The sequence below is a fragment of the Paroedura picta genome, chromosome 2 (assembly GCF_049243985.1).
Source record: "Paroedura picta isolate Pp20150507F chromosome 2, Ppicta_v3.0, whole genome shotgun sequence".
Taxonomy (NCBI): domain Eukaryota; kingdom Metazoa; phylum Chordata; class Lepidosauria; order Squamata; family Gekkonidae; genus Paroedura; species Paroedura picta.
In genome coordinates, this window is record NC_135370.1 from 33,266,429 (window position 1) to 33,289,987 (window position 23,559).

General features: G+C 41.8%; 1 protein-coding gene across 5 annotated transcripts in view; it reads left to right on the forward strand.

Annotated features, from left to right (window-relative positions):
* The first annotated feature begins 2,004 nt into the window (after positions 1-2,004).
* LNPK (lunapark, ER junction formation factor) overlaps positions 2,005-23,559 on the forward strand; it is a 54,680-nt gene continuing 33,125 nt past the window's right edge. Inside the window, exons 1-5 of one of the 5 annotated variants that reach the window (XM_077319653.1) lie at positions 2,005-2,199; positions 10,697-10,771; positions 13,067-13,111; positions 15,209-15,396; positions 19,320-19,378. In XM_077319653.1, coding sequence (XP_077175768.1) covers positions 10,745-10,771; positions 13,067-13,111; positions 15,209-15,396; positions 19,320-19,378 — 319 coding nt within the window. In that variant the 5' untranslated portion in view covers positions 2,005-2,199; positions 10,697-10,744. Of the gene's footprint in view, positions 2,200-2,250; positions 2,270-10,696; positions 10,772-13,066; positions 13,112-15,208; positions 15,397-19,319; positions 19,379-23,559 lie in introns of those variants that run through there. The other 4 variants (XM_077319654.1, XM_077319650.1, XM_077319652.1 and 1 more) reach the window with 4 other exon arrangements.

Below are 23,559 nucleotides of genomic sequence, written 5' to 3' on the forward strand. Positions count from 1 at the left end.
TGACGTTGCACACAATCTGTAACACTCCTGCAAAAATCGCTTTGTTGTAGCGCTTTTCGGGAAATCGGGAAAAGTGGATGCCCCCTGAAAAAATCGCTACACTTCTGAGCACAAGCTGCAACACATCAGGGAAAGACATGTGCATTCTCAGTGTAGCGGGAGAAAGAATGTCCCTCCCCTGCTCTCGCCCCTGAACTTCCGGAGAAGCGATCGCCATTTTTTCCCCCTTAGACCGGGGAAAGCAACAAATGAGCGAGGCTTCTCCGGCTAAAGTCCCTCCACAGAAGTGAGTAAAAGTTAAACAAAGCTCCCTACTGCAAGTGGCTTTGAAGTTCCCAAGCACAACACAGCCCCCTGTTTGGCACTGCCCGTAATTTCGGCCACAAATCATGCCCATGGGGGGGGGGTTCTTTTTTTTTTTTACTTGAGGAGTGTGTAAACTATTAATTGCCAGCTCCTACGGCAGCAAAAAAGGTCTTTCTGAGACAATGAATGAACACATATCCGTTGCTACGAATGAACACATATTCATTGCTACTGGTGTTTTCAGCTTTTTAAAAAAGTTTTTAAAGGGAAAGGGGCTTTTTGGGAGCACGAACAAAACAGTTCATTGGCTGTTCCATTTGATTGACGGCCAGGGGCGGGAAGAAGCACAGAAAAGTATTGCTTCCTTTGTTGCGATTCCAGTGAGACTGGAAACATGTGGGGAATAAATACAACACTACTGGGACTTCTATATTCCACTAAAAATAAAGGTATGCAGAATGACGAAATTCCACTATTTAATATAGCGTTTCTGCATTCTGAAAACATTTGGCAACATTGGTCCTTGTGCGGAATGGCCCTGAGTTTACCAGGCCTTTGGGTTCAGTTCCCATTCACAAAAACACAAGGGGAATAAATCTCCCCAAATAAATTTTTAAATTGAATATGTATATTTTAGGAATTTTAATATTCTTTATTGTATTGTTTTGGGATATTGTTGCGCAGAGTAGTAAGGCAGCAGACATGCATTCTGAAGCTCTGCCCTTGAGGCTGGGAGTTCAATCCCAGCAGCCGGCTCAAGGCTGACTCAGCCTTCCATCCTTCCGAGGTTGGTAAAATGAGTACCCAGCTTGCTGGGGGGTAAACGGTAATGACTGGGGAAGGCACTGGCAAACCACCCCGTATTGAGTCTGCCATGAAAACGCTAGAGGGCGTCACCCCAAGGGTCACACATGACTCGGTGCTTGCACAGGGGATACCTTTACGTTTATTGTTAAGCTTTTATTGTTGCTGATAATAATATTGCTATTCTTGTTGTTAGTAATGTTTTAAAAGCACTCCACCAGGAGCAGTCAAAAGGACAAGGCGCCTCCTTGAAACTCAGCTTGCCAAGCAGACCGGGTTCCTCAACCACCCCGCACGATCAACCTCCAGGCGCGAGCGCGCTCTTAAGTCAAATTTCCCGCGCAAAAAGAAACCGCCGCTCCATCCCCGCCCAACCGCCTTCTTTTTCGCGTTAACCGCCAGGGCGAGGGGCGGAGCCTGAGCCGAGTAATTGACAGCAGGGGGACGCGGACGGTGCTCTCTCGCTTTGTGCCTAATCCTGACGCAGGGAGATTTAGGAGGCAGGTTTCTCTCGCTCCTTCCCCCATGCCAATATGGGAGCGCGGTGAAACGTTCAGAACACGCACCCAGCCCCGTTCTCCTGAGAATCACTTTCAGACGGCCTGGCCCCCGAATATTCTCCCGCCCTCCTGCCTCACAGCCTTGTCCACAAAAGGGAGCGCGGTGCCAAAAAGCCGAGCGTCAGGCGCCAGGGTTTGCCAAAGAATGACACACCGCCGTTTAATTGTAACACACACCACCTGTTAAATTATGCCTATAAAACCCACACCTAAGTTATAAACCTAAATGTCTCAGTTCACGGCCCCTGACGGCTGGGGCTCCTGGGCGAAGGATTTGCCCTTTTGAAAGATGGCCGCGTCGCAGGCGACGTCGGCCCTGCTGGAAGAACCGTCGGCCCGCCCGCGTGCGTGCTCTGCCCTCTTCCAAGATGGCCGCGCCGCCTGCCTTGCCAGTGTCCTCGCGTTATTCCTGGGCTTGAGGGGCGCGGAGGAAGCGGCCCCGAGGAGATTGGAAGAACTCGGCCCGCCAACCCCCGACGCGTGCCGCCGAGGAAAGCGAGGAGCGGAGCCCCGGGCAGCAGCCAGAGAGGTGCGTGCGGGGAACGGGAGAGGCGTTGGCTGCCCTATGACATCCGGCTGGAGGGAGCCCGTGGAGAAAAGTTAGGCGGGGGAAGGAGAAGAGGGAGTCCTGTGGGTCGCGTTAAAAGTACTCCACGGTGGCCTTTGCAGTTGGCGGGGAGGGGAGGGCCTCCCCCAAAAAACAAGGGGGAGAGAGGGGTTTTTTTTAGTCCGCCAGCTGCCCGGAGCTTGTAATTAACCTCCTCTTGATGACAGCCCTGCCCATCACACCCACTGGGTCGTTTATAACGAGGGAAGGGTTTTGTGTCGCCGGCCTGGGAGATCTGCCTTGGATATTTCATCTTAGGTTTGAATGAATGAATGAAGGGGAGGGGGAGCGCTCTGTACATGCTTCGAGGTGCATCCCCCCCCTCTCTTTTGTAGCCTGTCTTCTGCTCGCTGAAATAGACTGTGGCCGCAATCCTAACATGGGGTGTAAACCCCACTGAACTCCGAGGGGTTTACTTGTGTTCTGTGAAGCCAGACTTTAGGAAACTCCGAGATCTTAGACTTGTTCATGTTTGGGATTGTCAGTTTCTTCTGTTGTCTGTTTTAAACGGGATGGATGTTTCCTCGCTGTATCAAGAACCCCCCCCCCCTCCCCATTCTTTTATTGACCATAAGTTGAAGCACCTCTTTTGTTTCAAAATGAGGTGATATTTGTTGTGTTTTGCTCCTTGATATGTTTTTACGGACTGTCATCATGCTTTTTTTCTGTGTGGCAAAAGACTCTTTGAGTGTCTTTTTCCACCCGTGGCTTTTAAAATTAATTTTGTAGGATTGTAGATGTAATGATTGTCAGTTTTGTATAAACAATATTGCATAATAGAATTCCTCACCTCACTACAGACATGCATGAAATCTGGCAGGAGGAGCCTGGCTGCTTTTAGCATCCTGGTTGTGAATACAGTAGGGCTATTGTTATGTAGCCAAGATGTTCCAAGTGAAAACCAATACAGTCATCTCATGCATGTCTCTTTACTTTCTTAAGTTAAATGTAAAAATGTATTAGGATTATTCTTTGTGTGCTGGGAGAAGTTGATGGGTGGAAAAGGCTAAAAGCAATGAAAGAAAATATTTTGGTTGTGGGAAAACAAGCTGGGTAGGATTAGAGATCACTCAGGGAGGTAATCACATTTTAGTTCAACAAAAATTGAGGCCAAATCTTTGTGGCCTTATAGGTGCTATTGGACTCAATTTTCGTTGTGCTACTTCAGACTAACACGGCTGCCCATTCTACTCACATTCTAGCTGTATCTGAAAAGTAAGCAGTGACTCACCAAAGCTCATACTTCAAATTGTGTTAGTCTTTAAGGTACTATTGGACTCTTGCTCTTTTCTGCTGCCACAGACAGACTAGTATGACTGCCCATCTTGATTACCCACATCTTGTTTTTTAATCTCACAAATTATAGGTCTGGTTGGAGTTTAAGCAGAGAGGGGGAGGATGCTGTTCAGTTGAAGCAAAAGGAATGAAATATTTTGTAGTTTTTAATCCTTACATGACTTCAGAGTTACCTCCATGAAACATGTTCACAACTGCATAAAGACCATATAAATACGAAGGATCAGATACCACCTGAGGCTAGGGAAGTGGCATTTAGATTTGGGCAGTGGCATGTGAGAGAGACAGCATCATATCTTTCTTCATTCGTTATATCTGATCTGAAACATGTTTCTGCTGTTTAAAAAAATCAAAACGTGTGAAACTTTATTACACAGTAGCAACAAAGATAGAATCTATGGCCACAAATTGAAACTAGTAGTCATTATATGTATTAAACACACACACACCCAGAAACAAGCATATATTATGTGTCCACTCTGGAATTTGTAGCAGATATTTCGGGACAGTTTCTTCTGCTTCAGTTTTAAATTATTTGGATTATAGTAGCATAGCATCTCTAAATTCCATCTATATTGCCATAGCTGTAGCTTGGCAACATTGGAATATGAAATAATGTTTGTTCGGCTTCATTTACTCTTCTGAAAAATTCAGTCTGATGCTACAAATGTTTACATGGGATAAGACCCACTTGGCATGAACTCCAGGGGTTCACTTAGTGATAAATGTGCTTAGAATATTAGTGTCAATGCAGTTCTTACAGCTCTCAGATATGGATGGGCAGTAGCTTTGTTTTCTTTCTTTTGAGAAAAAAAGGTGAATCAGTTACCATATCAAGGAAGCATACCTGAGGCCCTGCGCAGATGTTCTTTAAGATGCAGTGAATGTGTGATGATTCTGGGTTCAGGACTGTGCCTGCTTCCCTTGTCCAGTCACTATATCTTATATCAATGTATTCCCAGATCTAGTCTTCACATTGGCCTATGGTTTCATGACCACATGTGATCTCTCCATTTTGTAGTGTACATTCATTGTGTAGCTGGAGTGTATGCACACTGGAGTAGATGTGTATGATCACCTGTACGGATAGGGTCCCAGAACTTACAAATGGGAAGCCACAAGGACCTGTGGAAGGCATCTCCCTTCCTGCTTTCCCACTGTTTCTTCTTCCTCTTTTTTGAAAGCCCCCATACTCTCTCTCCCTTTTCCTGCCTCCTCCTCCCCTTTTCGGGTTGCCAGTTTCCAGGTTGGGGCCAGGAGTTCTCCTGAAATCACAAAATATCTAACAAGAGAGATCCGTTCCCCTTAGTGTTGCCAGCCTGAGGTTAGGAAATCCCTGGAGATTTGGGAGTGGAGCCTTGAGAGGGAAGCAACCTCAGCAGGGGATAATGCTATAAAGTCTACCTGCCAAAGCATCCATTTCTTTCCAGGGGGCCTGATCTCTGTCAGCTGGAGAGCAGCTGTAATTCAAGTGATTTCCAGCCCCCTCTAGAGGAAATGGCTGCTTTGCAGGGTAGTGTTTATGACACTATGTCCCTCTAAGGCTCCTCCCCGCCTCACACCCTATGCTCCCCAGGGTCTCCCCCCCCAAATTTCTAGGAATTTTCTAACCTTTATTTCTCCTCTTGGCAATCCCCTTATTGCTTCATTCTCTCCTTCTAAGCCATTCACCAATCTACTTTTTATTTGCTTCTATCTTCAGCTATATTTATTCTGTATTACTTAATTTATGCCTCCACCTTTCTCCACAGTGGGACCAAATAAAATTACATTATTATCTTCTCCTTTTTACCCCCAAAATAACCCTGTGAGGTAGGTTAGGCTGAAAGTATATAACTGGTCCAAAATAACCCATTCTGCTTCCACAGCATGGACTGAACCTGAGTCTCAGTGACCCTACTTGAATCATGGAAGTGAGTTGGCTTCAAGTCACCCAGAAGGTGCTGCCAGGCATGAGATTGCCAACCTCCTGGAGGTCCCCCAGACTTATACCTGAACTACAGAAAATGACTGCTTTGGATGTGGCATTATAGCATGCTGAGGCCTCTCCCCAAACCCTGCACTCCGCAGACTTCATCACGGAATCTCCGGGAATTTCCCAATCTGGAGCTGGTAACCCTAGTCAGGCCTAGTCCCCAAGTGTTCTCCCTCGAAGTCCAAAATAGGACTGGAAAGGGCCCTCTCACCCCCTCCTGCCTTTACTGTCAGAGCCAAGGTTGGAATGCTGTTGTTGCCTAGCAACAGCAATTGAGGGAATCTGTTGCTTAAAGCAACAGACTCTCCTTTTATCATTTTAGGATTTTTTAAAGCTACTCAGTGGGTTTTTTAATTTAGATATCCCATTTTTCTGCAAACCTAGGTCCTTTTTTCAGTCCGTAGAAAGATCTGTCTTGCCTATTCACACCGTCAGTCACCAGATTTGAGTATCATCTGACTTCGGGATTAGAGTATAAGGTGAAGGAAATACCTAGTGAAGGGCAAACTACAGGATGTCTGCAGGGGACTTCAATGAAGAATCCAAACTTGCCAGTCAGTTGGGGGAAAATTATCCACTAGCAAATATTTTGCTGTTTCACTCGTCACATATGATGTATGGTAGCTTGAGCTAGTAATTTCCAGTCCCAGATGAATGGCTAGTTGCAAATAAACCGAGTGAGGATGTATCCTTGGCTGTACTGTGTCTTGTGGGTGACTTCCACACTACTCCTTTTCTCTAGTATGAATGCCATGTCTTCGCTTGTTTATTCTCCAGAACCCAGAGAGTATTACTCAAAACTTTGTCTCCCCCGCCCCCAAGTGCTGACATGTAGCAGTGTTGGAGGTTTTGTCACAATTGTAGCACAACCCTTTCAGGCGTGACCGGTCTCTTTGTAACTTAATCTGTTGTTGTGGCTTGCTTATATGCTTGACTGTGGTGCGTCATCCTGTTCGATGACTTGGCTGCATGTTGCATCTATGTGCCGCGTATTCTAAAACGCCACCACAGTGGCATTCCTGGAGCTGGAAGTAGTGAGTCATCTTAAAGTTTCCAAAACAAAATGAGTTGTAGTAGGCAAGCGAGTTCCTAGTGTTCTTTCTTTCTTTTCAGTGAAACTGTAGCAGCGTTACACAGGTGGGTTATTTCTGTGTGAGATTTTAGTTTAGATTCTATGAAGGGCACACTTTCTTTAGGACATGATGGGGAAAACCACTGAAATTGATAAGCCCTCCTACTGCTGTCTTCCTGCTAAAAGGGTCCATCAAATGTGTTTTGAAATTGACACCTCAAGAGAACAGCATTAGAAAAATGTAGACTTGCAAATTAGACTAGTTCAGGAAGAAAATACTTCCTGGGGCGAAAGGTGGGCCCTATTTACAGGGAAAGTGTCCCTGGCAGCAATTACATCCCCAAAACTGCCTAAAGGCATAGTATAGGGAGGAGTCACAGTTGATTAGCAGAGTTCCTAAGGTGATGTGGTGTTAGGTGACAGTGCTGGAAAATATCGTGCCTGATAGGAGAGCTGTCACCTGTCAAAGTAAGTAATACTGGGCATGATGGACCAATGGTCTGAAATTGCCTTCAAATTAATCAGGTACCACTGAGATGGATTGGCTTTAAATCAAAGCAATGTAATTGGCTAAGAAAATATTAAGTTAAATCAGGTGTCTGACTTCAAAATTCTTATTTTTTGAAGAAGTAGGCGTATTTATTTTGTCACAGGCTAATGCTTTAAAAATCCTTTAGACTTTCGGGGAGCACAGAGTTCAATTTGATGGACGACTATTGAGAAAGACTGCTTAGAGCTCAGTGTTAAACAGCGTCATGCATTTCTAAGCTCATTCATTTTCTGTGCATTTAGAAAGAAGAGCTGTTTTGTTAATACTCTGCTGTTCACTACCTGAAGGAGTCTCAAGGTGGCCTACGAGCACATTTCCCTTCCTCTCCCCTCAATAGACACCCTGTGAGGCTGTCTACATAGGTGGGGCTGAGAAAGCTGCTCTGTGAGAACATGTGTAAGAGAACTGCCCAAGGTCACCCAGCTGGCTACATGTGGAGGAGTGGGGAATCAAACCCGGTTCCCCAGTTTAGAGTCCACTAGTCTTTAACTACTACATCACACTGTGTCTTAAGGTGTCACTCTGTTTAGGATTATACTATTATACCTCAGCAGACCAATGCATACTTATTTAAAAGTGATCCATATTACTTGAAAGTAAATCTTGTTCCTACATGCATGGAACCAGACTGCAAGAGTTGATAGTTTCTGGGCAAAGGTATTTTTAGGTATTTTTCAGTGAGATGCTGTTTAGTTAGGAAAGCAATAATAATAAATATTTATGAGAACTGAATATACTGCAAAGCTTCATAGAGTAAAAGATCACCTAGATCCTTGGCCCCAGAGAGATACTGCTGGCCTCAAACTGGGCTAGGGCCTTTTCGGTTCTGGCCCCAACCTGGTGGAATAAGCTCCCAGGAGAGCTGAAGGTCCTGACAGAACTACCAGAGTTCCACAGGGCCTGTAAAACAGAGCTCTTCTGCCAGGTCTTTGGTTGAGGCTGGTGGAGATCAATGCCCCCCCCCCTCAGGCAACACTATACTATCAAATTAACCCCCTTCTGAATGACTGTGGGGAGGTAGGAGGGTTTTTAGCCATCTTGATGTTTTTGATATTTTTAGATCTAGTTTTAAGGGATTGGGGTTTTTATGGGGGTATATTGCTTTGTGATCTGCCTTGAGTCCCAGGAGGAAAGTGGATCATCAAATAAATAAATGAACTAAATTAATTAATTAATTAAATAATAGATTATCCTGATAATGGATTATAAACAAATAATAGATTATTTTGATAACCTTCAAAGATTCTGCCACCTGAGATTTCTTCTTTAATCCCTAGAAGAAGGTAGTAGAAAGCACACAATCCCATTCTCTATTACTTATAGATATACTGTGTGCTTTTTACTATCTGTCTCTATATTACTTCTAAATAACCCAACCTGAATAGCCTAGGCAAGTCCAGTGCTGTCAGATCTCGGAAGCTAAGCAGGGTTGGACCTGGCTAACTCTTGGGAAAGGCAACCTCTAAGGAATACCAGGGTTGTGACACAAGGGAAACAACAAACCACCTCCAAACATCTGTTGCCTGGCGGCCAGACAGGATCTCCTGGCTAAATTACACACATGCCATATGATAAATAAATAACACAAATTACACAGGGTTTAACAGAATTGAACTCAATGTCATAGTTCACAATCCTGCTTTAATAAGATTAATTCTTATAAGCTCAATTTGTCTATAAAAATCAAGGTTTCTATATAGCATTAGCTTATCCTGTTATCAGGGGGAAGTACCTGTGACAGAGGGTGTGTAGAGGTGACGGGAGAGGCCTCTGTCTCTACTTACTTCCCCGTCCCCAATATAGTCTGTGGCGGCTAGCATATTAATTTACCTGCTAGAAATGAAGTTTCCTTCATTTTAATTCCTGTATGTTAGGATCGCTGGTTTCAATTTTATTTATTTCATTTTATATGTAGCCCAAGTTTCTCACTGAGACTCAGTCTTGACATTCCTCCTCTTTCTTTTACTCTTCGTAGTTAAAAAGGGGAATATAGATATTGTAAATTAAGATTAATTTTAAACCGTTGTTCTTCTGATTGCTAATTAAAACAACAAAAACAGCCACTTTTTATAGCCCGCCCTCCCAGGTTGGCTCAGGGCAGGTAACAACAACACATACAGTTAATTTTTGCATTGATAAACAGTTTTTGAATATTTTTAAATGAAACTATATTAATTAAATTATATTGTTAAACCGCCTTCCTAAAAGCCTTAGAGGGAACCCATTTCTGTTTGGCTAGTTGCTGCTTTTGTGGATGGTGTATTGCCGTTTTGTAAGCAGGGAGGCCAGCGCTTTATCGGTGTTAATTTCCTGTCTTCAACCGTAGCCCTGGCAGAATAGCTTTGTCTTGTAGGCCCTCTGGAACTAGTGATTTGCCTTTTTCTTCGTCTGGTGGTATCTCTCCATAGGCAGAGAAGTCCTTTGCTGAGGAGAACTGGTCCACAGTTTGTACAAATGGGTATCCTATACATTCTCAGCATCTGTATACAGAATCTGAATGAGCATTCTGTGTTAGAAATACTTGGGGCAAGTGAGCTAGTTGGCATTCTACCTCAGTAGATAATGTACAGTAGATAATGTACAGTAGATAATGAAGAACTTCAATTTCATCAGTACCTTTGTAGATCGATTCAGGTGGGTAGCTGTGTTGGTCTGAAGCAGCAGAACAAAGTTTGAGTCCAACAATACCTTAGTAGTTATTCTCTGATGTAATACTTTCTTAATCCCAAAATAATACCGTAGTAGTACTTCTTTCATAATATTTTGGGAGGCTGGTGTTCTACTTCATGTTTTATAACTGCTATATACACACATTAAATATATTTAATATAATCATTTAAAATATGCTATTTTTCTAGCACTTGTTTGAAGTGGCTTATATATGAAAAATAAAAGCCAGTATTTAAAACTGGATTAACCACATGCTTATCTAGTTAAGGATTTATAGTAGATTGGGTGGGCCCAAAAAACGAACTTGTAGAAACAAGTACCGCTGTTGATACAATTTTGTGCAGAGTAGGATTAAAAACAAAAAATTGAACTTTGCATTTCTAAAACTTCCTCCTGGTTTTCATGCCTGGTCTTTTGGATATAACAAATTAGAAAACCATAGTTTCTTAGATATTCCGTTTTAAATCTGCAGTGGGTGTTCACATGTGCTTGTTAGTAGATTTGTCGTCTTCCTCTTGCTGAGACCTATTTAAAGAATGTGAAGAGCTTAATTTAGCTTCAACAGCAGATTGGCATTCTGAGGCTTTGACGTGGTGGTGGGGTGGGAGCTTTTTAAAAACGAATAGGTTTTTCTTACTTTAATGTGCACATAAAAAGGATGCAACACAGTCAGGACAGCAAGATGCCAGACAGTGTTCATGCTTAGCGTTGGAGTATGATGAAAAATTTGGCAACAATAGCCTATGTGTGTGATGTAATAATTTGGTTTCCTAGAAATGTCATTTACAATCTCTTAATGGTTCTTGGATTACACTGTAGGTATATTTTTAATTAAAAACAAATGCTTTACTTCTAGCTGTGAATTTCTCTACGAGAAGTTACCAATTCATTCTGTCTCCTCAGTATGGGTGGAATCCTTTCTAGATGGCGAGTAAGTAAATCTTCTGAAATATTGGTGCTTGTTTTCTTTAAAATATATATTAAAAGAAAAACCCATTCCTAAGTGCGGTTTCTAATAAATTTCCTGTTATAGAACAGGACACTGAAATTTTTTTGTATATTTTAATTAATACATTATTGCTAAAATACGGTATGATTTTTGTTGAGGGCCAGGGTTTTGAAACTGCAGAATGTATTTTCTGATGGCATAAGTTTGGCATCTTTATGCATAGTGACTAAAACCCAAATATTAAGTACATCAAATTCAATGGGCTTATTTATGCTTGGCACAGTTTTGGGATATGGCCAATTCTACTGGAAGGATTTGCCCTTGGCAAATGTTCTAGAAAAGCAGGCTGTTGACAACAGCCAAACTCTGATCAAATAGCTGCTTATTGTCTAAGAAACAGTATTTTTCAAACATAAATTCTGCAGAGCGCAGTTGTTTTCTCAGTGACTGGGTAGTAAATAAGCTTATTTTGTTACATCTGAAAAGTAGCTTTTGAAGTGATATAGCACACAGGCTTTCAGTTGATCTCAAGCACATCTACAATAGATCAGTTTTATTATTTTTGCATCAATAATAAGCTTAGACTTTAGACAGGTGCTCAGGGTATGGCACACACTATATGCTTACATATGCTCACAGTATATTATATCACATTAATCCACATAGCAGTCAACTAAAATAGGTCAATATTATCCCCAGTTGATGGGGAGTGGCTTGTATTAGAGGAGCTGCTCACTTCCACGGCCTTATATAGTTTATTTTTCTTTATATATAACTAGATTTCTATACCATCCCTCCCCTAGAACGGCTTGGGGCAGTTTACAGTATAAAACAGAAACATCAATAAAAACAATAAAACTATGCTAATAAATAACCCACCCCCAGTCACCATCCAGTTGTTCGTTTTATTGGTGGAATGGTCTAGTGGGGGTGAGAGTGCAGAATGGAAGAGGAGGAGGGGGAGACAAAGGAGAGAGAGAAAGGGAGAGGGGAAGCCATTGGCCTGGCAAAAGAGTGCCATTTTGCAGGCCCTGTAGAATTTTGTCAGCTCTGTTAGGGCCTGGATCTCAGCTGGCAACTCATTCTGTCAGGATGGAGCTGGGGCCAAGATGGTCTTGTCTTTGGTCAAGGCCAAGGAGACATCAGATATCTGAAGAAGTGAGCAGTGACTCACAGAAGCTCACACCCTGCCACAAATTTTGTTAGTCTTTAAGGTGCTACTGGACTCTTGCTCTTTTCTGTTGCAGAAGAATACCATAATCAACAGTGTCAAAAGCTGCAAAAGAACTGAGAGATACATTGGGAGAGGTGCTTCTGAAGTTGCTTGGGTCTTGAACTGCTTAATAGAACTAAACTGGTATCTTGACCTTGGCCCAGTAATTGATAGGAAGCCTGTGCAATGACTGGTATATTAAGTTTTTGAGTTGATTTCAGTAGTAGTAGTGCTAGTAGATTTATTCAGTCTATTTGACTCGTATAAATGCTTATGCAAAAACTAAAAGCCATAAAATTAATAACAATTAATAGTAATTAGGATAGGATACAAAAATATACTTTCAAAAAGTATTAGAATATCAACTCAGCGTTCAGTAAATAAGCCATGAAAGACGAACTGAAGTTTTCAGATCATCTTCAAGGTCATCTCCATGTAGACTGTGCCACAGTAACCTGGCTTCAAGGTTTACATTAGTACAGGTCAGTGAGGCCAGATCAGCTGAGTCCAGAGAGAGGCGCAATGGGTGTCCTGAATGCAGATAATGCAATTTTAGCTGTTGTATCAAACTGTCCCCCTTGTCAGGAAGGCAGGATCTTACAAGCTCCTACACTCTTTAAAGAACGAGCCAGAGGTAATACAATCCATCCAAAGGAGGGAACCCTCAGCCTTACTGACCGGTTGTCACCGCTGGGTTACCTGGCTTCAGATTCCATTGTTCCTTATCAGTCATTGACAGGCGCTGGCTTGGAACAGAACATGGGAATCATCACCCTCACTTTGCTACATTTTTGCACTGATTCTTGGTTCAGTTTCACTTTCAGATTTGTCTTAGTCCCTCCTTTCCTGTACTCACCTCCAGCCTTCTACTTGCCCAGATCTGTTCCACTCCCAACAAGCTTCTATTCACTGAAGTACTTAAAATGTTTCATTTTGAGAGAGAGGTAACAGATTTGACCCTTTGTGCACAAAAGCGTGGTCGGTAAATAGGGCTGAGGTCTGCTTTTTTTTTAACTGCAGTTGTTCGGGGCAGATTTTCATACTGCTTTCTTCTCCCTTGCAAGCAGGCAAAGCCTTCCACGGTAGAAGTTTTGGAAAAAATTGATAAGGTATGTTTAATTGATAAGGTATGTTCTTCTCGCTTCTTCAAGAGTTTAATCCGTGGATCAGATACTCTTTAAAATGTCAGTAATGTTTTGTACTTGGAACTGGGGACTTGATATCAGTAAATTAAGGGCCCAGAGACCCATGAACAGGATTTTTAAAGGGGGGGGGGTGAATGGGTGGGCTATAATAAATTCCAGAACCTTTTGAAACTTGTTAGTTATTTCTCACCTTTTTTTGAATTTTAAAATTCTTTTTCTATTTTTTTCATCTCGTATCATTGTTCATAGGTTTTCATTGATTCAATGAGTAGTTTCTTGTATTATTTCTTTTATATTTAACTCTCCCCCCCCCCCCTCGTGCATGGCCTTGAGAGCACAGCTAGGCAAAACACCGTGTCTTTTTACTTTAAAAACAGTTACTTTGGGCAGCCGCAGCCTGTTTTCTTTCTGCCTCAGCTGATAGTAGTTTGGGGAGGGGTGTCAGTTTTTCTTAGTGTGGGGAAGCGTTAAGGTAGCAGCCTTTCTCGGCGAAGATTACCCAGACTTGAGTCTGCCTTTATGATAAATTTAGAGGTGCCTGGAATACAGATAATCTAGTTTCCATCAGAGACTAGTTGTGCTACAGAGTGGCAAATAGATACATGAATATTTTTAACTTCAGTGGTGTCTTTTCAAATATATGTACACACACACACGCCTGCATTTAGAAAATGTTTAGAAGATGGTGGGCTTGCAGTGTAAGCTTAGGTGAGTGCATATAATTATAGATAATGATTGTGATTCCACAAAAATGGTATGAGTCTGTGGGAGTGCGCTGCATGGTATCTTGACCTGTGCATGCTGTTTCTGTAGCAGCAGTTCCCAGCAGTAGTGCAGTTAGGTAATTTTAGATTCTGGATTTATTGGGCTTCGGGGGCCCCCTTTTAGGCGGAAATATATACTTCAAACGTGAATCTACAGCCTGCTTGTGAGGACTCCCTGCTGAGCTTGTGGGCTGGGCCTGTGGACTTCTCCCTACAGTCCAGCACTGATGGCACCATTAGTTCTCCATGCCAAAGAGGTGTACTTCTTTTAATTTGTCCATTTGACAGCAAAACCTACTGCAGCAGACAGTGAAGTGGCACAGCTGTTTGTAGTACATGTTTGTTTGTTTCTTCGGGTCATAACAAGGGATGGTTCTTAGGTATTTTCCCCCAAGGATATTATTAGATGAGGTCTCATTATCAGATTGATATGCAAAGATTGTAATATATTCAGAGACAGACTCTTCATATGTGGGCAAGTATCAAGGTCCTTTCCCCAGACACTTTTGGCTGTTCATATGAAAGTAAAAAGGTGGACAGCAAGGTGAGTGCCAATCATCAAGACTGGGAGCAAATAGAATTGCTTAGACATTGAGTTTGCTGGCAGAATGAACCGCCAGCAAACTCATTTGCAGCACATCCAGTGTCTAAAAGGAAGGGGGGAAGTTTCTTGCCATTTGTGAAAGCTTTCATGCCATCATCACTGAGGGGTGACTGACCATTTTCCAGCCTGTTTCCCAGCCGACGAATATTAACCACGATGAACATTGCTTTTAAAATTAGGGGAAATGGTGTCCAAATATAGTTGGGATCAAGGGGGAAATACATACTAGTAAGCACACAAACCCAGTGATTAAGACAATACTGATTTCCCCGTTATCCCAGCTAATAAACTGGTAGAACTGCACACAGTTAGCACTGCTTTTTCTAAAGAGAATTGTATTATTTTGTAATTGCCTCAGACATAATGGTCACATATTGTATTGTCCTCAACATGAGTTTATTCAGAAAAATATAGTAATCACTTCCTTGCTGTTTCTTTTGTCTCCTGCCATCATCCTAGTCCTGCTGGTGCAGAGAGCTGCATATATAGTTTAGAGTGGCCCAGGTCACGGGGGGGCATCCACTACATTGTATCCTAAATCAGGGGTAGTCAACCTGTGGTCCTCCAGATGTTCATGGACTACAATTCCCATGAGCCCCTGCCAGTGATTCAAGAATTAAATTTCAGCATATATGGTTAAATGCTGCAAATGTGCTATCATTTTATCAAAAAGGTTTCATTTTTCACTTACAGGATATCCAGGAACTTGAAGAGTTTAGAGAGAAAAATCAAAGGCAGCAGAAACTATGGGTTGGAAGACTTCTTCTCTATTCATCCATTCTTTATCTTGTTACCTGTCTGATTATCTATTTTTGGTATTTTCCTGATGACTGGACATCAAGATTAATTATGACCCTTCCATTGTTTGCATTTCCAGTTATGTAAGTAAAACTTGACTTGACTCCCCTCCCCTCCCCATGTTTGTATAGAGAAATTGTAAAGTGAATTGCAGTAAGGCAGTTAGGTGTGTGCATTGGCAGTTTGAGTGTTATCATAATTTGCGGGTGTTTCTTGGAAGGCTTGTTTAGGACAAATATCTCTGGGATCAAAGTTCATGTTCTACCTGAAAGAGAGACACATAAGACCATTCCTTTGCTTTTCAAGGCTATTTAACTGGAGGGAGTATAACCGCAACCTTTTAAACAGAAAAGTATTTTGGGTTCTAACTGGCTTTGAGATTACTCACTGCATGATGAAATGTTTAGTACAAAGTTCATGATTTAGAACTAGTGGAGGATTTCTTCAAATGGAAAGGGGGGCAGTTTTGCCAGTTTCTCCTCTGGCTCTCCCCTGGTGCTGTTAATGGGACCCCCGGCCCCCAGGACTGAAGCTGCCTCACACCGAATGAGACCCTTGGCTCATCAAAGTCAGCATTGTCTTCCGAGACGGGCAGTGATTCCCCAGGGCCTCAGACAGAGATTCTCAATTGTTTCCTTTTTGTGGTTGCTAGAAATAGCCATTTGAGCCGTGACTGGGGGTAAGGGGACCATTGCAGAAGAAGGGAGGTGAGAAGTGACTCTCCTTTCTTCCTTTTACCTAAAATAAAAGGGGAAAGAGAGAATGGAGGGAGCTAGGTTCTGGACAGATTTGCTGGCAAGCCACTTGGATTGTTTTTATTTATATATTTTAACTATATCCCACCATTCTTCTTCAAAAGAAAATCTTGAGGTGGTTAACAAATATAAATACCAAATTAAATGTAAGGTGCCAGCCATGAACAATGGACAATCTTCCCCCTCCCTCAGACTCATGCCCTACAGGGTCATCTAGTCCAACCCCCTGCAGAATGCAGGAAATTCACAACTACCTGCCCATCCACAGTGATCCCAGTTCCATATCCAAGTGATTTTTCCAACTCCCCCAGATCTCCAGAATCCAGCCTGGCCTGGAATAAATTCACCTACCATCCCACAGTGGTGATCAGCAATTCCCTAGGTATGCAAGGAAGGGCCACAAGAGAGAAACACTGGCATTCTTCTGAATTCTCTTCTACTTTCCTGGGTGACTGCAGGATGGGAGTGGGGAAGTGAAATTCTGGGATAGATGCCCACAAGCATATCAGAACACTAAACCGAAACTCTTTTTGTTTTGCAAACAACACTTCCTTCTTTTCTCCCCCGATGTGTTATTAAAAAACTCTTGTCAAGAGAGCTGCCAGCTTGTCCTTGCTTTGGTCAAAAAGCAAATCTGCATCTAGTGCTCTCTGTGCTTACAGATTCTCTCGTCTTAAATAATATCAGCCCATCCCAATCGGCAGTGGGTCGCTGAACTATTGCTGCTTTGGACTATTTCCCAAGCGTTTGATTACACTGCTGATGCTGGGGCTGGCTTTCAGGAATATTATTATTATTATTTATTAAGGACTTTAAAACAATATAACATGCACGGTTGTTATATATTTAAATAAATTATTAAGAGTAGCCTGTACTTTAGTGTGAATGCACTGTTGAGCTTCAGTACTTATTTGATCACTTTGTAAAAAGCTTATAAAATACACCAACACCAGTAGGAATCATCCTTCTGAACATACTATAGATTGCTAAAGTAAATTCTTAAACCTTTTCATCAGTGTGCATTATACGTATGCAGAAGTTGCATTGCTACTCGTAGAATAAAACTGCTTGAAATGATGTGAGGTTTTTGTTTTGGTCCAATGTTGTACTGGACCAAACAGTATTCCTGTTTTGTGTTGGTCGGTTTGTGCTGTGAGTCAGGGACAAAACAAAATGCCTTTTGGGCATATTAGCAGAGAAATGGGGCAGAAATTTTACAGTATAAAAGAAGCATTGTTTCAGAAAACTATTGACATAATGAGTGGCAATAATACCATTCAAAATTGTTGTTAGCTGTGTCTGGATGAACTCACAGCACACACACAACATTTCTCACAGTTTTGTTACTTTTTCCTTATCAAATAGGTCAGTTACTTTTGATGAATAGAAAAAAACTGAGATAAGTATATATCTTAACCTGCATATTTTGGTTCAGTTTACAAATTACAAGTCCGTTACATGTGCAATCAATTTAGAGTGCTGGCAGATTTTCCGGCTCAAATTTTCCCAGAGTTACCCACATTATTTTTATTTACAATATTTATAAACTGCCTCGGAAGTAAAAGTTCTCAAGGCCATTCACAAAGATTTAAAACAAGTGTAAATTACAAATAATTTAAAAGCAAAGAAAACACTGTGTTTTTAAAAAGGGTTGTTGCAATCACTGTTGCTGTTTTGTTCATGGTGAAGTGCTCATAAGGCCAAATGACGATACTATAAATGTGGCCTGAAGTCATTTTCACAGTGAACTGGTCCATCATTTGTTTTACCAAGAACAAATTTGCAACAGGTTTTATATACTGCGTCAATAGCCCTTTGTGCACAGGAAGTAGTGTACATGCTGAAAATTTGTTTCTGTTTACATATGAGATAACTGCATGAAAGCATCAAGAACTGAGGAGCAAAGGACATGGGCTGAAATGTCTGGGCTTCTACACTAACATGCTGCACAGTTGTGTCTTGTAACTCTGGAATTCTTTTAACAGGAATAATCTTTTGCAAACTCAGAGTTATACCAGCATTGCTAAGGCTTCATTCAAAGTACCCTGGACATGACAATTCAGGAGAGGTCCCAAAAAGCTGAAAAGTTATAAAGAGTCTAGAAGTTACATTGTGAAGAAAAAATATAGAAAAAGCCAAGTGTGCATAGTCTAGGATATTTTTCCCCTTCGAAGGACCACGGGAAGCTTCCAGTCTATTAACAACCGTTTCCCAAATCTAAGAGCAGTTCAGAAATCTAGCAAGATGGCTAGAATAGTTGAATAATTTATTTGGAAATTTTAAATGTTGTAATGGACAGGCATCTGTTGTTCTTAGAAGAGGTACGGGGTATCCTAAAGCCCTTGAGTCTGAGATAAGTTGGGATAATTAACTGCTGATGCTTCTCCTGTGGTCTGTGTGTTCAACTATTGTCTTTGCACCTCTTTTTGCTCCCCTCCTCACTCCTCAGCTGATGTCCATACGAGTGGTCCAAACAACCACAAGTGAAGATGGGAAAGTAGCAGCATTAAGAATACAGGGCAATCCATGCTTGAAGGCAGAGAATGATTACTTAGGCAGGGGTATGATCAGCTAGTGGTTTTCAGTCCAAAATGTGTATACTTTGTCATCATAGGACTTTTCTGTAGTATATTGGTTGTTTCTTGCGATCTAAAAGTTCTGTCTTCAAAAACAAGGATAATGGTCCATATAATGAACATATTCAGCAAGTATTTAAGGAGATGTGGAGCTAACATGTAGAACTGAAGTATCTGTGAAGCTGGACTTGTAGCCATAGTTGCTTGGAGAATGATGGTCATAATGAAGTTTCACAGTAGGATCTTCAAACTGAAGGGCACAAGGAATTGTGTGTATGTTAGAGAGAGATAATTTGGAACCACGCCTGATCTCACCCTGCAGGATTCTGTAAGATCTCAGATTCTTGAAAAAGATGATTTCCCCTTCCCTTTAATACTGATGTTCAGCTGTTCTACTCATGGTGTTTAATCTGGAGCACATTCAGTCCTTTTCAGGCTTTGGATAATAGATACATTTCTATTATTTGGCAAACCTGTAAGGTCATCGAAATAGATAAAGATTGGCTGTATAAAGGCCCCATTATGCAACTTTCATTATCATCCATATAAAGGTCAGCTTGTTTACTCCTAGACATGGTAATTAAAAGGATGTTGGTTCTGTCCATTGTGAAGAATTACACAACTGTTCAATTTACACTTGTCTAAACTTTAATACTGGACCATTTCCTTCCCCAGTGTCTGGACTATAAGAACTCTCCTCATTTTCTTCTTTTCTAAAAGGACAGAAAGGAACAGTAAGTCTCTTCTTCTGTATTGTTTTTGCCGTTCATATAAGCCTGAGCAAAATGTTGTACTTGTGTTAGATTGTCTACCGTTGCCTTCTGACAAAAATGTTGAAGATGGTCTTGTGGCAAGATGTTACTCCTTTAAGTCTCCAGGAAACCTGTAAAGCTTTATACTTGGCTACGGGATGGAAAGTGAATCTTGTAAAGATGAATAGATTGTAAGGTACTCAAAACCACAGATGTAAAGTATGAGCGGTATAAAAATCCAAATAAATAAATAATAATATTTCTTAATGTTGAATACTAAAGTAACCACAAGATAAAGAGAATTAACACAATGGGGTAAGATGGGTAGTTATAGCAACTTATTTTGATAAATACCTTGTGTTGTACCCAACGTACTTCTGAAATAAGGGAAATAGTCATTATTCTAATTTATGAAGTCGAGATCAGCAACTGGCAATCCTCAGGCTGACTCTGAGGTCCTTTCCGCACAAGGACCAATGTTGCCAATTGGTTTCACAAAGCGGAAATGCTATTTTAAATAGTGGAATCTCGGCGTTCCATATACCTGCCTTTGTAGTGGAATCCAGTAGCATTTCATTTGTTCCCCAAAGGTTTCCAGTCTCGCAAAAATCGCTAGAAAGGAAGCGATTTTTTCTGTGCTTGTTCCCGCCCCTGGCTGTCAATCAAATGAACAGCCAATGGGTGGTTGTTATCATGCTCCGGAAAAGCCCCTTTCCCTTTAAGCACAGGTTAAAAAAAACACACACACACGTTGCAACGAATATACCTTGATTCTTCCCAGCGTAGAGACCCATCTAGCAGGCGTGTGAGCTGGCGAGTCATCGTTACCATGCTCCCCCGAGTGAAACCCCCCCCCCCGCTGCATGGGTGTGATTTTCGGCCGAAAATAAAGGGAACTTGCAAACAGGGGGCTGTGTTGTGCTTGGGCACTTAGGGGAGCTTTAAAGCACTTCTGCGGAGGGACTGTAGCTGGAGAAGCCTCGCTGGGTGAATGAAGCCTCGCTGGTTCGTTGCTTTCCTCACTCACTCCGAGGGGGGAAAAATGGCGATCGCTTCGCGGGAAATTCGGAGGAGAGAGCCAGGGGGAGGGACTTTGTTGCAGCCGCTACATTGAGAATGCACAGGTCTTTTTCACAAGTGTTGCAGGTTGTTAGCAGGAGTGTAGCGATTTTCTGAGGGTGAATCCACTTTTCTGGATTCACCCGAAATCGCTACAATGAAGCGATTTTAGCGCTAGTGTTGCAGGACTGTTGCAGATTGTGTGCAACGTCATGCAGAACGGCAAATTAGTAGCATTTACCATTTGCAAGCCTTCTGCTACATTGAACTTGTGCAGAATGGCCCTGATTCTAGTCTCTTAATGTGTTAGTTCCCTGGTTGCTGTCCTGAATTCCCCTCCTTTTTTTGCTACGTTATATGATTGCAGGACCTGATAATCTTGGCGCATGTATCGTAGTTTGGCTAGCTTTCTTGCCACAGTACGGATGTTTAAGACCTGACAGCTAAAGTTGATGTAATGTTTGAATGACAAAAGAAACTTTGTGCCAAATTGTTATATCTGGCCCTGGAGTGAGTTTTGTGAAATGTGTGTAAATTTTAAGGAACTGAGCTTATAGGACAGGGAATCAACTTTTCTAAATTCCTGGAGAGTGCTTATACTTTTATTAGAATCCAGGTTAATTGTGGGCAACTAATACGGGTAAAAGGATTAAGGGATATATCCAACAAAGTGTGAAAGAAAGAAAGCTCATCATTCCTACATATTCCTTCTCCCAATAATTTCCTTAATGATTCTGAAAAGCTTATAGATTCAGGTAGGTAGCTATGTTGGTCTGAAGCAACAGAACAAAGTTTGAGTCCATTGGCACTTTAAGACCAACAAAATTTAATTCTGGGTGCACAAAAGCTTCTATGCAGAACTATTTCTTTTGTCTTACAAATGCCATTGGACTCAAACTTTATTCTGAAAACTTATCTTGAATCCACATGGACAATAAAACCATATTGCCCAGTGGTGTTCAATGAAGAAGATAAGGGAAAATCAGCCCCTATCTTTCTGTTCTCACTCCACAGTGCTACTGTAGATGAAAGAGGTACAGCTGGTAGAAGAAGGAAGTGGGGTGAGTTTGCCCAGTTGCCCTCCTTCATGCAAGCTTTTCAGTTTTCTTGGTACTACTGAGAGCAAGAGGGAGAAAGGAAAGATCAATACCAGCAAGCATCTTCTGCTGATGCTTTGGATCCAACCCAATGGTTGGATCCAACCCACTTAAAATTAATTGTAGATTGCATTCGAATCATAGAGTTGGAAGGGGCCATACAGGCCATCGAATCTAACCCCCTGCTCAACGCAGGATTGGTTGGAATTTGAAAAAAGTAGATATTAATAACTACCCTTGTGCGTAACATAAAGATTAGTGTGCTATGAAAGCATAAATGTTCTTTAGAATAACACATGATTATCTGTTAGAATGATGCAATAAGATTCCCAAACTGCATTCCGGGAAGCAAGTGACATTTTAATTTTGATGGATGTGAAATGGCACAATCCACAGGCTACATTTTGGATTTGTGATGACTGTCAACTATCCTGAGAAGTCATTCCAGCCCCCCCCCCCCCCACACACACACCTTTTTGGTACAGTACTTCAAGTTGTTTTGCTCTATGTTTTTAAGTGATTGGTCAAGAGGAATGGAGGGAAATTTTGAACCTGTTCCCCAAATTCTGATTTGCCCTTGAAAGGAGCCCCAAGCTAGAGAGAATCCATAAGCTGTGTTTTCTGTTCTTTCACTACTATCCTACCTGACTGTTACCCAGTAGTTTGTTAAATCCATACTCTCTGTTTTTTGGGGGGATTTTTTATTCACCTAGGAAGATCTTACTTAGTGTACCTAGACTGTTTGTGCTAGTTCCAGTGGAAGGAAGGGGTAAGGGGATGAGGGAAGCTGGCGCTGTTTCACGTCCATGTGCACTCTTTACTTAGTGGCCAGAGATGGCCAGAAAGGAAAAAGGGGCCAAGTTTGGAATGGATACTGACCCTAGAATCCCTGAAGAACCTCTAGTGGTAGTAAGCCTACCTGAGAGTAGTGTCCCAAGGGAAATGGGAAAGACCCCTTGGCCAACTGGGCATGCTGTGCTGAGACACAAGGACCTGGAAGCTTGTTGCTTGGAACTATTCAGCCAGGGGTTGTCCCATTCCATCACTGGATAGTCACTTAAATCAGTTAGGGCTTTTCACAGATGAGGTTAGGTAGATGCCCACTCTCCTAGTTTCGCACAAACGAAGCAAACTCAGCTGAATTATTCAGGAAGGCTTTTTTTACACAGGTAAGAGGGCTGTAAGGGAATGGTTCCAGAAAGATGCTTCGGTAAAGGCAGGGACTATAGACTATACTACTGTGTACTGTTTCTTGTCCTAAGTATGCTCCTACAAGGTAATTTCTGCATTGTTGAATGTGTCCTGTTTAAATGCTTATGCTTTGTTTCAACTCTATATCAGCTTTCTGCTTGTTTTCACATTTTTGCAGTCCAAACTCTTTGTTTATTTGGATGTCCTAGCTGTAGGTCATGTTGACTCACACTGTGTAATCTGCCTTGAGTCTCAGTGAGAAAGGTGGAGTTTAAATAACATAAAATATCTATTCAGAACATGAACCAGGGGTAAGTTTGGCTTCTCTAGAAGCTGTGGAAGCTAGCTAGATATGCATTGTGTTTGTTTTATTTCAGTTGCCTGCTTAATGATAGCTCACCTCTGCCGCTTTATACACATGGATAGAATCAGGATGTTTATTTGTGTGTGACTTCTAAGCACATTAAAGTGGATATCTTGCTGCAGTTGCTCACAAGCATGAAGCATTCATGCTTGTTGGATGGCATTGAGGGTTGGAGCAACAGTAAGGATTCTGTAAATATTCTATGCTGAATCATATTAAGAAAAGGCAGGCATTCCCCTTGTAAGATAAAAGTTGTTTTAAGTCTTCTGTTGAATTGAACTATTGAAAGATAATGCAATCAGGTATTGGAACAATGGAGTTTGAGTCCAATGGCATCTTAAGACCATGCCCACTTCTTCAGATATACACAGAAGCGTATCCTTAACACTATTTTGCTCCCTTATATTTGGGAAACAGTCTCCTGGGAGGAGATTGTCCGGGGCCCTGTCCAT